Source organism: Balaenoptera ricei, chromosome 9, assembly GCF_028023285.1.
Source record: "Balaenoptera ricei isolate mBalRic1 chromosome 9, mBalRic1.hap2, whole genome shotgun sequence".
Classification (NCBI taxonomy): Eukaryota; Metazoa; Chordata; class Mammalia; order Artiodactyla; family Balaenopteridae; genus Balaenoptera; species Balaenoptera ricei.
In genome coordinates, this window is record NC_082647.1 from 162,365 (window position 1) to 177,332 (window position 14,968).

Consider the following 14,968-nt stretch of genomic DNA (forward strand, 5'->3'; position numbering starts at 1 on the left):
TATTTGTCAAATTGGATCCAGAGTCAATAAGCTTCCAGAGCCCAAGCTGCATACCCAGAGCCCAGATCTCACCCCGAGTCCAAAACCTGTCTCTACTAGTGTTCCCCACCAGACAGAAAGACAGATGATGGGTGATAGCTGATTAATAGCTGATGAGAGATGACAGACAGATAAAGTTATTGATGGATCTATTGGGGGATGAGTGTGGTCAGAGAGAACACAAATGACAAAGCCAGTGAGGTAAAACTTTAATAGCTGAATCTAAATAAAGGGTGAAAAGATGTCCTTTGTCCTAGTCTTACTTTTCTGTTAGTTTGAAATTATTTTCAAATAAAAAGTTAAAACCACAACAAAATTTCCTGTTTTATTTTTCATTTCCAGCGCTTCTCCTCGTGCCGGATAACAACTGGCTTTTACGCCACACTATCCTTCCGGAGGCTCCGAGGCAGGTGTGCGATGAGGCCGGTCCAAGGCCCCTGCAGCCAGCGCCACCCACGGCCCACCTCTGCAGCAGGGGGAGACACGGGCAGGACTGAAGACCAGCCACCGCGCCGAGTCTGCCCCCACCAAGATGCACTCCACGCGTCTTTTTCTAAGTTTTCGGTTGCCCCAGCCAACTCCAGTGGCTTCCAAGGCAGCCCACATGCTCTTCCTGCCACCTTCTTGGGGGCCTTTAGGTTGTTTAACAAGGACTACAAGTAGGGGCCGGTCTCTGACCCCAAAGCGGGTCCCTCCCGAGTCGCTCTCCCTCCGAGCTGTGCGGGCCCAGCACGCCCACCTGTGCGCACCCCTCACCCGCCGCTGAACGGTCGGGGGAGCGAGCCCGGCCCGGGGGTTGCGAGGGAGGGGCCAGGGGCGCGGGGAGGGGGTACCGACGGGGGGCGGTAAGGGAGCGGGGCGGGACGTGGGGCGGATACCCGGCGCCGGGACGGAAGGGAGCGCGGGGGCGGGGGGCGCGGGGCGCGCGGGGCGGGGACGGGGTACCGCGGGGGCGGAGCGGCCGCCTCGGGGCACAACCTGGGCGGGCGGGGGACTCGTCGGGAGCCGCCGGGCGCCGCGCGAGGACCTCGGGAGGCGGGAGCCGCGTCGCTGCGCACGGGCGGCCCGGCCCATGTCCGCGCCGCGGAGCCGGGATGAGGGCGCCCGCGCTGCTGCCGCCCGCGCTGCTGACCTGCTGCGGCTGGCTGCTCGCCCCAGTGAGTGCGACCCCGGCGCCGCCCGCCCTGCCCCGCGCGCCGCCCCCGCCCGGCGGGAGCGCCCCCGCGCCCGGCTGCGCTGCGCTCCCGCGTCCGGCCGCGGGGCTGGGCCGGGGGCGCGGGCAGCGGGGCAGGTCTCGGGGTCCCCACCCGCCCGCCGGGCTCGCGGGAGGGAGCAGGGCCGCCGGGGACGCTCTGGACCCTCCCCGCCGAGCGCGAAGAACCGAGCTCCGCGCCCGGCCGGGTTGGAGACGGGCTGGGAGGTTGCGTTTGCTCTGTCCCCTCCGCCGTCCCGGGTTCGCTGGGAACAGGATCCAGTTTCTTGCTCGACGCCCTTCCCAGCGGAGCGGGTCCGGCCGCGTCCTCCCGGAGGCTGTGGCCGGCGAGGACGGTTCGCGGGTCCAGGGACGCCCGAGTCGGGGGGTGGGTAGGGCTTGGTCACCTCCGCAGGCCTCACGTTTCCGAGGGAAATTGGAGTTCGCTTTGTCTTTAACTACTTCCCCTTCCATCTGCTAGTACTGTTGCTGCTTTTTGTCTTGTTTAAGTGTGTGCCAGGGAGACGCGATGTAGCTACAGAAAGTTGATGTTTTTTTATCATTATTTAAGAGCACCGGAAGAAACGACATGCTGAATAGAAATTTGTTAAATGAGTGCATTTGTAGATTATTTAATTCTCAGGAATTCTTCCTTTTATTTGAAGACCCTTAAAAAAAAAAAAAACCACAAAAACTGTGAACCCTATTTCCTGCTTCCCTCTCTGCCAGACTGGAGTCAGTGTTGGCGTGTGTACACATTTCGCATTTTATATTGCGGCCAGATCACTGTCTGTATTGACTCATATCCCCTCTTAAGGTTGTGAAGCCAAGGATGGAGCTATTTAGGGAAAGTTGTAATTGCTGAGGATATTTCGGGTTCCAGGAGGGCATGAACCTAGCCCACCCCTCAGGGTTGCCAAACTCCCTTGTCTAGTGTGAAGACAAACGGAGTCTTTCCTCCCTCAGAGGGATGCTGTGAGGATAAGAACCTCCCTACTAATTTTAGTGCTTTGAAAGAGCTAGTTAAAAGCACCAGGAATTATTATGGTTAATGCTGCTTTAACTTCTAGGATGTCCCAAAATAAGTCATTGCTGTGCATATTCCAAGAATGTCAGATATCATGGTGTCTCTTAATACCTTAATAAAAATCCATTTTTCTTTTTAAGGCAAAATAATTTCCCTAATTCTGAAATTTAAGCTATTGACTTGTTCAGGTATGAAAAATACAGCCTGCTTGAAACCGGGAGTTTGTACAGTGGTGGTTGCCCAGTGATGAGCCGGGGGGAAGGGGGGGGAACCCAAGCTTCAGATCTTTAAAAATGAGGGTAAATGTGGCTAAAGTATTCAGCATTAGGTTTCTCCTCTTAATTTCGTTAGGAAATGTTATTCCTGGTTAGAATTCTATTGACTTATTTCAATAGTAGGATAATTAAACATAGATGGCCATAATATACGCAAGAGTATGGTTTTCTTTAATAAAAAGTTTGTTCTTACATGAGAGCGGGGGGCACAGCTCCATCCTACAGCGTGAGTATTTGTGGGTGGTGGGAGGTGGCAATAAAAAAAGAGAACGTTGGACCTTTGTGAAAATAAAGACCAGAGAATATTACCTTCCAAGACTGAAGCAGTATGTGGCTTTGTCTTTTGCGCACGTTGATGGACAATGTTCGTCACCATTTGTGTCGCGTCTTTAGTTCCCGTGATAGAGCCTGACGTGAGGTCCCCCACCTCTTGCTCAGTGGAAGCCTCAGTGCTGTGACTCTCGCCCAGGCCTCTCCCTACTCACCCCTCATCTTTTTGAAAAGCTCCTTCACACCAAATTCTAAAGTTCAGTTTTGAATGTGACCTGCAACCTCTAAAAATAAAGTTGTCCTATTAGGGCTTTCCAGTGAACGCAGAGCCTGGCCTTAGATGAAGCATGCCGGCGTCTGGGGTTGTGTGCAGTCATTAAGAATGGGCTTATGAGTAAACATGTATTTACTTTGATTAAATCAAGGGCTATGAAATGGAGGACTCGAATATTGAAAGATTATTGGATTAAAGAGCTCTATTGCCACCAAATTAGTACTAACAACATAAAATGTATTACGTTAGTAAGTTTGTTTTCCTGCCCAGAAAAAAAATTCTATCAGGTTTTATATTTGTTTACTAATTCCTTTACAAAGTAAATAGTGAAGCTTTTTTTCAAATAACCATGCCAAAATATGAACGTGATTGCTTTTAAATGAGTGTTAGTTTGGAAGTAGTTTAGAACTGTGAGGTTTTGGGGGCTTTTATGTAGAAATTTTGCTTGACTTTCCCATTATGGTGGAATTTTCAGTTATTTCTATTTCTTTTAACCTTGAGCAGGTGAACAGCATTCACCCGGAATGCCGATTTCATCTGGAAATACAGGAGGAAGAAACAAGATGTGCAGAGATTCTAAGGGCTCAAACAGAAAAATACAAAGGTAAGGCAGATGCCTGGTGAGCGAGACTGTGCCCCGGAGGGTGTGGATGAGCTGGCATGCAAGTAGCTTGCACCTCACTCGGAAAACTGGTGTTTCAGGTCACCTGTGTGTTTTTTAAAAAGTCTGCTTCCACTGTTTTTTAATGAACTGCTGGCAAAACTCATAGCATTGTGAGTAATGGGCAGCGGGGTGTGTTTGGGGAGGGGATCATTCACACAAACCTTTTAAAAGAAAGCCTCACCCTTAACAGTAATAGTTTCCATGGTCTGAGATAATAGCAGCAGTTACTAAAGTAATTTCTTTTTTTTTTTTAATCTATTTGTGGCTGTGTTGGGTCTTCGTTTCTGTGTGAGGGCTTTCTCTAGTTGCAGCAAGTGGGGGCCACTCTTCATCGCGGTGCGCAGGCCTCTCACCGTCGCGGCCTCTCTTGTTGCGGAGCACAGGCTCCAGACGCGCAGGCTCAGTAATTGTGGCTCACTGGTCCAGTTGCTCCGCGGCATGTGGGATCTTCCCAGACCAGGGCTCGAACCCGTGTCCCCTGCATTGGCAGGTGGATTCTCAACCACTGCGCCACCAGGGAAGCCCTACTAAAGTAATTTAATGGGCGTTGTTACGCTTTGCAAAAGCAACTCCATTTTCCATGGAATGAGTATTTATCCGATTTCTTGCATTTAAAATTCTTAGTTACATCACAGATGATTTTAATCCAGTTAAGAATGGTGGGAATTTATCAGAAATCAAACAGGAAAATGAGACTTTTGCTTTCCTGAAGAACAGACCGGTTATGAGTACAGTGAGCTTGCTGACTTTATTTCTCTACGTCCCAGAGGCAATGCCGGGACAACGTGCACTCACCCTGGGCACCTTCTCATGTCTGTAAACTTTGAAGGTTCTGGGATAACATCCAGATCATAAACAATAGCAAAAACCTCTTGTCCTTCAGTTTTCTTTTTCTCTGTTCTGTCATTATTTTGTTCTCTTCAAGAAAAAAAATTAAAATCGAAGTACAACCATGTGTTAAAAGTCTGGTGTCCTGCAGAGGACCTCAGATGGGAAGTCACAGATGTGGGCGTTGTTCTAGACCAGTGCTGCCCAGTAGAAGCAGGATGCAAGCCTCATGGGTGATCTTGAACTTTCTAGTAGCCACGTTAAAATAAGTGAAAAGAAACATGTGATTTTAATTTTAAAAATATATTTTATTTATCCAAATATATCTGAATCATTATCATTTTAACTTGTAATCAATATAAAATATTGATGAGAAATTTTACTTTTTGGAAAATTAAGTCTTGGAAACTTGGTGTGCATTTTGCACTTACGGTGCATCACAATTCGGACCACACATTTCAGGTATTCATAGGTGGCCAGCAGCTCTGGTGTGCCCCTTCCTGTGCCCCTGGAGCCTCCACTCCCTCGGCTGAAAAATGAAGACTCTGGCCCTAGGGTTCTTTCCAGCCTTCAAGGCCTGTGATTCTGCAGTGCACACGAGATCCCGAGAGCCATGTGTTCCAAAAGGTCTGCTCGAACTCTGTGCAGAGGAGGGCAAGCGAGGTGGCTCAAACATGGCCTGAGGATCTGCCCTGTACAAAGCCGCGTGTGACCACTAGCCAGCTACTAGGGTCCATGAGGCCGGGTCTTGCCAACCAGGGTCTCAGGACAAGACAGTTGTCATGGCCACTGAGGTCTGTTCCCTTCAGAGAAAATTAAGAGACTTAGGGGAGCTAAATGCTGAGAGGAGACAGGCTGAAACCCTTGGGGGCATCTAGTCAGTGGCAGGGACCAGGTCCCGTCAGCACAGCACACCGTCCACGAGGCCTCCTGATGTGGGGGGGGGGGGGGGGGGCACTGTCCGCCACATCCGCAGTGGGTGATCCTTGGCCTCTCTTGGGAGACTCCCGAGGGAGGGGCCTCTGCCCCCTCACGCCATCATTGGGCAGTCAAGTTGCTGGACTCTGGGGCTGCCCGTAAGCGGTGTCCGCTGACTGGCATGAATTGGGGGCAGCCGTGAACAGAACCCCTTCTTCACGTGGGGCATCTGCGGGCACTGGGTGGGCTCACGGCTCTGCTTCCTCTTCCCGGGGCTGAGTGCCCCCAGTTCCTACAGCCGTCGCCGGACACGCCGTCAGGCCCTCGGCCACAGGCTCCGGACACACGCAGACGCTGGCGAAGCAGGAAGGGCGCAGAACTTTCCCGCTGACATAATGGAAGGCAGACCGAATTGTAGTCAGTTGGTGACTGTTGAGAAATCCTCTGCCCACAGCCCTGCTGTCCCTCACTCACCTGGGAACTGCTCGCCTCCCCTCGCCCCTCTCACAGCTGCTGTTTTCCGGGAAATCTCCCGAAATACCATCTTAGTGTTCCTTTCTTGTCACTCTTCATTTCCCATACTCACCAAGAACAGTTTGTTAACAAGACTAAACTGGCACAGCAGGCGGCAGGGAACACAACTTTTAAGGGATGGAGTTTGGCCGTGACTTTGCCTTGGAGGAGACCCCCTCGCGGTGGGTCAGGGTTGACCGGGCATCAGGGGGAGCACCTGCACGTCTGTGTCCACGACTCACCTGGACAGACGCGGCACCTGGAGGAACAGGGCGAGTCCAAGGAGGCTGGTTCCGTCCATTGTGGAGTAGGATGTGTGATCCTTGATCAGGTTTCTTTGATAAAGAGGCTCTTCCTCTCTGGTTGGCTCAGGTAGATGGAGTGTGGCCTTAATTAGCTCAAAACAGTGCCCTTTTAGTTCTGCTCGTTCCAAGGGCTCGGGTCTGTCCCTGTCCCCGGGCCAGCGGTGCACGAGTGTGAGCTGTGGCGTGTGGCCGGGCAGGGTGACGTTTGGCCGCGGGGATGTGGGGAATGTCCCTCACCACCCACTTCTTGCTGTGGAGAAATGCAAGCGCCGAATTGCCCAGCTTCCTATTTTCACAGGACGTCAGAAATGCAAACTTTAGGTAAAATGTTCCCGTTCTTAAAGTTTGCAACCAGTACTTTTTAAAAAGTTCTGCAGGAGCAGGCAGACCTCCTGTGTGGTCGCTGCCTGAGCTGCCAGGTTGCTCTCTGTGTGGCAGCTGGGCCAGGCGGGCCCCAGCTGGGGAGCCCCTCGCGGTGCACAGATGGGCCGGGACGTTTCAAACACTCAGTAGGGCTCCCTCACAGGCTCTGCTGCCTGGCCCAGCGTTGCTCAGGGTGACCTGTGCGTGGCCCACACAGACGTGCTGGACAGTGTGGACGGCACAGCCTGCGAAGATCTTGGCATCAGCTTGAGCAGAAAGAACGTCTTAGGTAAAGGCCATCAAACATCTCCCCTGTTTGGAGCTGTGGGGAAAGGTGTCCTTAAGTCTTTGCAATGACAAGTGTCAGTCCTTGGACATTTTCTTATATTGAAGGCTCTTATTTTAATATTAGCTCGACAGCAAAAATACCTGCCCCTGAGCCCTTTCACCTTTGACCCGTGGCAAGAGCTCGCGGATGGCGGCCGCCCTCGGGAAGGAGGTGGCGCCACGGTAGCCGGCCTGGCGCCCTCGGCTTTCTGTAGAAAGGCAACTCGTGTTCTAAATTCCCGTTTTTCTTTTTGCTCTTTGAAATCTGCATGGCTCGAATACCAAGGATATAAATAGTAATGAGTTACCAGAATGAAGATACTATAGATGAAGTGAAGGCCTTCTAGCTGGATGGGATGAGAGCGATTCGAGGGTCAACAGTGTACACCTGCTTCACGAAATTGAAAGTGAGATGAAATACTGAGGGTCTGTAGGAGCTACAAGAAATTGGTGTGAAAGAGCACCAAAGACGCCAAAAAATAAGTTTTCAGTTCTACTGAGATAATTTGTATAAGTCTAACAAGGAATTCTTTTTATTACATGTTGAATCCAAAACAAATTCAAACAAACCAACACATAAATCTAGACAAAACCAATTTTAATTCTCAACCCCTTTAAGGGATTCACTTTGTAGAAAAGAAAAGCTTAGGAGGTATTTAGAGCTTTGTGAGTTAATACTGCTTCATCGCTAAGACTAACTTAATCCTGCCAGTGAGACAGTCAGGCCATGGATGCCTGAAAATATAGCTCAAGGCAGCTCTGTCCCCGCGTGGGGGGTGCTGACCGTGGTGGTAAGCAGTGACTCAGCTCTCCAGCTCTGCCCCGTGTTCCTGCCTGTGCGTGGGTCACGTGGGAACTTTCCTGTGACTTTACATCATTTTTGCCCAGATCGGGGCGGGGAGGGGGGGCGGTGGTGGTGGTGGTGGAATGTGGCCTATAGTTCGGAAGGACAAGGAGGTACCTATGTTTCTTGACTGCTCCACAGTCTGGTCCGGGTCCTGAAGGTGCGTGGCTGAGGTGGGTATGACAGTGAACATTAGCTCAAGACCGGGGCCCCGGGAGGTGCTAGACTAAAAAACTTACTTTTCTCTGACATTTCTTAAACAAAGAATACTGGACTAATTTTGATCCACTCGTCAAGGAGCTGTGGCGGGTTTGGATTTTGCCGCCTTCAAGCTGACAGGTTACCCTGCCACCGTTTCCTGGGTGCCTGCAGAAGGCACAGGCCCTGTCAGCGTCATCAGAGGTAACCTGCTCCTGGCAGAGCGGGCGGTGTGGGCGTCACGTTCCCACTCCTGTGGGTTCCCTTTTCCCCAAGTCCCTCAGGACCTGTGTGGAGAGGCCCACGGTGCGTTTTTGTCCTGGCTGAGGAGCCCTGAGCTTGGGAGACCCCAGTGTCACAAGGAGGCTGCTGGTGTCCTGCCCAAACTTCGCTCCAGAGGAAGATGCATTCTTGGTTACTGAGATCAGCCTGAGGGCCGCACTCTCTGTCTGCCAAGGCTGTTGCTCTACAGCCGGCCTCAAAAAGAGCCCGGAGCAAAGCTGCCAGTGCCTTTTCCCAAGACACGCCCATGCAGTGTCCCCAGCTCCAGGAGGGCGGCTCTCAGTAGGTGTGGACGTCCTGCTTCTCTTCTCCGGGGCGTGCTGTGGTCTCTGGGCCGTAACTCCCCACTCTGTGCTCTTGGTCCCTCTACCACGTTGTCCACTGTCCTTGCAGCCACAAGATCCTGCACAGCACTTAAAAAGGTGTCAAATAAGCTTTTGCTGAACAAATTAATGAAAAACTTCACATTAAAAATCGTGATATATGCACGTAGAAAAAATGCCATACATACACAGCATGTGTGTCCGTCCCTCTTAGAATTCACGTGTGCGCAGTGTATGTGCACCCCTCCCCATTTCACTGTGCAGATGGAAGCCAGCTCTGGTCTGTACTCTGTTTTCCTTTTTTTTTTTTAACTTTAGCAATGTATTTGGCAACCGTTCTGAATTGGTTTATACTTTCCTTTTAAGAGCTATGTAGTATTCTAACAGATTTCCTTAGTCTGTCCCAGGCTCCTGGACTTTTAGGTAGTTTACAAGCAATACTCTAGTGACTGCATTTCTTCATGACAATAAAATATTTCACCAGCAATTGAGGGTTGACTTCCAGCCACTATGCATGAAATCGGAACATCCTTCTCATATGACCAAATAACATCATTTTAAGAGACTTGCTTATTTCTGTGGTGGTTGTGTCACACAGAATATAACTAATTACATCCCACTTTTCATCTCGTCTTTCCTCCCTGCACCTCTTTGTCACAGAGGAAACTAGGCAGCTTCATGAGCGTGTTCTCTTCAGAAAGTCCCGTGGGAGAATGACCCTTGTCTGCGACTCTTCTCTGACCGCACCACCCCCAGGGGGAATGACCCTTGTCTGCGACTCTTCTCTGACCACCCCCCCCCCCCGCCGAGGGGGAATGACCCTTGTCTGGGACTCTTCTCTGACCCCCCCCCCCAGGCAGCGCTGCTTCTGGCCCAAGGGCAGGTGGTGGTGGTTGTCCCTCTCCCTGAAGAGCGTCTATTCCTGGTCCTTAGCTGACCTGCGAGTGGGACGTGTGAGCAGACTTCCCTCCGTCTTACATCCTTACATCCATGTGGGTCCGAGGGCGCCTGCTGCCCTTCTGAGGTCAGCGTGATGTGAGGCCCATTATTCCCTTTCAGTTTTCTCTCTGATGTAGGTACATTCTTGTTCTCGTCCAAATAGCTCTTTGAGCTGATAAGGCAAACAGCCTGATCTGTTTTTTTCCTTAGGGTGAGTCTTTTTGTATGCGATTTCTTCTAATTTCTAAACTCAATAAGATCAGCTACCGGCCTTGGATATTTAAATAATAATTACGTATTGGTTTGATTTTCTGAAAGTAATGGCTTTAACTTTACTTTTTATAGGAAACAAATCTCGCTGAAAAAATTCTCCTCTGAGTTAAACTTTTATGCTTAGACTCATGAAAGGAATCATGCGCGAGAAGTCAATTACTAGCAGGTAGAGCATCAGCACACCTGGAAGCCACAGGTGAGAAGGAGGCCGGGTCACAGGAAGGAGCTTTGTGCCACTTGGCATTGCTGCTGGTGGGGACCAAGCTACTTCTTCCGCCCATCTTTCTAAGGTGCTGGTGACCCCAAGACGCAGCTCAGCCAGCTGCCCGCGGTCTCCTCCCCCGCGAGCACCTCTCCACCTTCCCTGCCCCCACTTAGTGTCACGCAGGCCGCGTCCCGAAAATGTCCCGTCACTCTTCCCGCCGGTGGGGCTGGTTCTGAGGCTGCGGCTCCCCCTCCAGGTGAGCCTGCGGTGCAGGTTCCAGCCCGTTGAGTGGTTTCCTGTGGTCCACCGTCTCGCGTCCTGTGATGGGAAAGCACACGGTCCCTTTCTGGGGTGGGAGAGCCTGCTGGAGGCTCCCCGGCCCACCGCACTTCAGCCACAAGCGGCCAGTGAAGCCGCTGTCCCGGCTGCAGTCCCCGCCGCCTGGCGCTGGCTCGTGGGCTCGTGGCTGGTGCTGCCACGATGGGGGCACAGTTACACGTGTCAGCCACGTGCCCCCCCCCCCCAGGTTCCTGGGGCTTCAGCTGTGCATGTTTTGGTTGCTTGGGCCGGTCGCAGCCCTTCCCGGGCACCCATTCACTTGCGAGTTTTTGTAGAGTTTTCTGGGTCAAGCATCCATTCCAGTGGTTGTCCCTGAGCCCTCGTAGCCGGGCCTGTTCCTGGGGGGTCGACTTGGATCATGGAGTGGACTGTCGTTGCTGGAGCCTTGGCTGGCTCTGTCGTTCACTGATTTTTCCAGCATGTTCTTACTGAGCAGATACCAGGCTAGAAGGGTGATGAGAAATTGGGCAGGACATGTCATCGCCTCTGGGAACTCCACATCAAGCCCCCGATGGCGATGCACCGGGTGGGGAGCGGGGATAACAGGGCTTCGAGCCAAAGGACCGAAGGATTTCTGAGGGGAAATCGGAGAATCTGAACATGGAATAACATCAGTCTACTCTGAACCAGAAGCTGACCGTGACAGAAAAATGGCTAAGGACTTATTTTATCTCTACTCGGAGATTAAGGCAGAAAAACGGTGAGTGGGGAAACTACCAAGAAGAATGGAAGCTTTTTGATCATAAGCTGATTGGTGGTCAGTACTTTGGTAATTGACTATATCAACTTGCGGCGTGTTCGGGGACCGTGGTCTTGGCGCCCATGTGTGTCCTGTGCTCGGCCCTGGAGCGGATTCACTCCGTGCAGCCCTGTTCCGCCCGCAGCTGGTCACCACCACCCGACCCCTCCCGCCGCCTGGCCGAGGCCCCCAGCCTCCGTGGCCTCTGCACTTGGTGTTGCCTTCCTCGTGATGACGAGCGCACCCTCTTGTATTCCAGGGTGGGGGCCCATCTAGGTGCCCCTCAGCCTCTGGGCACCAAGGCATCTGCCAAGGACCCTCCTGTCCGGCATCTGTTGACCCAGGAGCAGACGTGCAGACCCTTCCCGGTGTCCAGGGTGGAGGGAAGGCTCCGAGGGCCCACTCTCAGGACAAGGATGGGAGATGTCCACAGAGCAGACGTTGGGGGTCCCAATCTTGATGCTGGAAGGTGGTCGTCAGCCCGTCAAGGTGAGGAAATGGGAGTGGACTTTCCAGTCTCTCATCCAAGCTGGTGGCAGAGCCCAGCTCCCTGGACCCTAAGTCAAGCACGCTTTTCACAAAGCCATACTTGGCATCTTAGAAAGAGAGGCATACTTTAGATGAAGGTCTTCTCCCTCTCCAAAGCCTGCTTCAAAGGTGAGGGGCCTCCTCTGAACCCCTACGGCTACAGGGAGATTGACCTCATGTCCATCTAATTGTCTGCACCTCCCACTGAAGCTTCCCCTTGGGATGAGGATCCCCACCAGTTTACTCACTTAGTGACATCAGCCCCTTCTCTCCTCCGGCCCACGGCGAGGGCTTTGGGGCCTGGGGCAGCACGTTGATTTGGTGAGCCCTCCTCGATTTCCTGGCCATCAGCTTCCTCACGACACGCCTGGTTCTCTGTGTATCAACGGGAACCGTCAGAGGCGGCCGGGGTTCAGCTGCAGGCGGAGGCCCCGCAGTGCAGGACGTTGAATCAGGGCCCAGAGCACCCCAGATGTCTGGAACTTAAACATCGCCCTGGCTGTGACCTGCCCTGGGTAGGGCTCCCGCAGCTCAAGAACTGACACTTTCAAGGCACCTCTTATCCATCCCAGGGAAGGGTTACTACCGCTTTTCAAGCAATCTCTGACTTCTTACAACTACTTCCTTCTCTACAAGGGAAGGACTGAGCCCTGTCTGAGTGGACACTGAGGGTGAGGCCAGGCCTCCTGGCTGCCCGCTGAGCCCCGGTGACAAGGACAGCACGTGCCTCCTGCTGTCCCCCCAGCAAGCGCTGTCGCTCTGCTCCTGCGTGGCCCCGTGCAAGGTACCCGAGCTCACCAAGTTCGGGGGGTTGGGGAGCGTTTGCTCCCGGGGCTTGTTCCAGAGCTTGGAGCTGGTGGGCTGGCCATGCGGGCAGGTAGGAGAGGTGTGTGTCGGCACACAGAGCAGCTGGGTCCAGCCGCCGGGAGGGCTGGGGACGCGAACACGGAATGCGTGGGTGAAGGAAGGAGGGCAGCGTTGACCCGCGGCCTGGAGCTGGGCCCCAGGGGACTCTGAAAAGCGGGGTGTCTGCTGTGGGCTGTGTTTCGGGACGGTTCACGGAGCAGACACTTCTGAGAGGAGTTGGGGGGGCCTTGCGAGCGGGTCGCGTTGCAGGTGGAGGTGACGCAGGCGTGCTCGACGGAAGAGGACGGGAGGCTGGCGGACAGGGGCCGGGCTGCAGCGAGATGGTGGCGGAGACGGTCCCACGGCCGCGTGGCGGTGGGGGGGCCACCCCAGGAGCGCAGGAGAAAGAAGATGACACAGGAGGAGCTGGGGCCCGGGGGGAGCGCCTTCGGGGGGTGTGGTTCTGGGGAGCCTGAGCAGAGGCAGAAGGGGGGCTGGGAGGGAGGCTGGAGACCGCCCACAAGTGGGACCATCTGGGGCAGCAGGTCCTGGAGGCAGGAGGAGTGGCCAAGGGCAGCCCTGAAGGGCCTGGCCCAGAAGGAGGAGGAGGGAGGGGACTGAGGGCCCGGCACAGCTCCCGGGGTGGACGGGGCTGGAGGGGCCAGCACGATGGGACCCAGGGCACCGAGCTGTGGGCGTGCCAGGGGCCCCGGGCCCCCAGCCCTCGCACACAGCCTGGGAGGATGGTCCCGCACGAGGCCGGTCTTGGCCAGGAGCTGTGGACGCCACAGCCAGGCGTCCTGCCCTGGGGGGCGTGCGCAGCTGTTGGCCGCTGTACTGTATGAGGCCGATCTGTCTTAGCACGGGGAGATGGATGTCCCGGCTCGATCCCGGGACGTCACCCAAGTCCTGCTCATAAATCCACGGAAGATTATCCTGGGAATAACATGGCAGGACTCCCCACGCATCCAGTGCCAGCCTGTCAGCTGAGTCCAGACTTCCCCTGTCGGACGCGGCTCGGCTCTGCCTGCCTGGGAGCTCATGTGGCACCACCAACGATGCCCCAAGTGGTCACAGACATTGGAGGGAAGGTTGTTGAGGATTTGTACAAAGGACAGCAGCAGACATCTCGATGGGTGAAAGGCGCAGCATCTGCACAAATTTAGTTCCCCATCAGTTTTCCTAAACTGACCCCATTGCAGGACCTCACCGGGACTCCCGAGGGCCCCCGTTGTACGGATGTCGGGAGAGAGGCGTGAAGGTGCTGGGCCCATCTCGGAGGGACCTGCAGTCAGTTCTCGGGCAGCTGTGCTGGCCGGGACCCCGACCGCAGGCACTAGGTTCACTCAGCTCAGTTTGGAGGACATTTTGATGTTTGGGGTTTATTGGATTCAGCATATTCTTTAAATAGGTTCAAACTGGATCTCTGTATGTTCCTTTGAAAAATTATTTTGTTCAGTTAACAGCTTTGGTTAGTTCTGGGTTTTGAGTCTTAGTTTAATGTTAGTTCAAGTCCCAAGATATGACTCCCACCAATGGAATCTGTCTGAACTCAAGTTAAACTTTGCTACTTCCACATTCAAAGTTCCAAAGTGATTTGATCGAGGTGCCATCTGGTGGTATTGTCCCCCCAAATGGTCTTTCCCAGGCCTTGTTTCATAGTTTGCCTCTAGCCCACCAAGGGTGGGATCATTGTAGCACCCTAGCTAGACAGAATATTGGGGTGTCCAGGAGTTGTCTGAAGAATGAGTTCCTGGTAAAATACTCCTTGCAGCCCTCTAAAGGCATTTGGAGTCGGAGCTTTGTCGTGGCACCTGGGTTTGCCCCTGTGTAAAATCCAGGTTCTCATACAGGGGGCCTAGGAAGCTGCGTGGCCCTGGGCCTCGGTCCACACCCGAAGGCTTGATCTGCTGTGTGGACTCAGTTACAAGCTGGGGGATGTTGAAGAGCCAGCCCACGTTGGTGCCCTTGTCGGCTTGTGAACTTGCAGTGTTCCTGCTGCAGGAAGACCTGGTGAGGCCCTCCTGACCCAGGTGCCTCCATCGGGTACCTCGGGCAGCCTCAGACCAGTGGACGCTCGGTGAACATTTGTTGGAGAGACGAATGCTCGCCACTGCAGGTTTTAAGAGGGCATGGCTGCAGCTGGTCCAAACGGTGTGCCGAGTCATGAAGAAGGGACCGAGTCCGCTGTTCGGAAGATGAATTGTTCCATCTCTGTCTGCACGGGCAGGGGGTTGTTATCAAACGCCCTGAGCTTGTTCTGTGAGTTGCTTTTGAGTCCTGACTGCAGCAGCTCCCCTCCCAGCACGTGGCCGGGTTTCACCTGCACTGACTGTCTCTGAGAAGCACGCGTCCCAGACACAGGCTGTTATTAGTTCTGGTGGGTTGTCACTCTGGGCGTTTCCCCTCAAAAGGCTCCTTTCCACTCCGCTTCTGCCACTAGCAAGTACTGTCGTC

At 53.7% G+C, this 14,968-nt stretch overlaps 1 protein-coding gene across 1 annotated transcript in view; it reads left to right on the plus strand.

Annotated features, from left to right (window-relative positions):
• The first annotated feature begins 1,111 nt into the window (after positions 1–1,111).
• VIPR2 (vasoactive intestinal peptide receptor 2) overlaps positions 1,112–14,968 on the plus strand; it is a 70,500-nt gene continuing 56,643 nt past the window's right edge. The window contains exons 1-2 of the mRNA XM_059934374.1: positions 1,112–1,330; positions 3,582–3,681. Of these exons, the coding sequence (XP_059790357.1) occupies positions 1,112–1,330; positions 3,582–3,681 (319 nt within the window). The remainder of the gene's footprint in view (positions 1,331–3,581; positions 3,682–14,968) is intronic.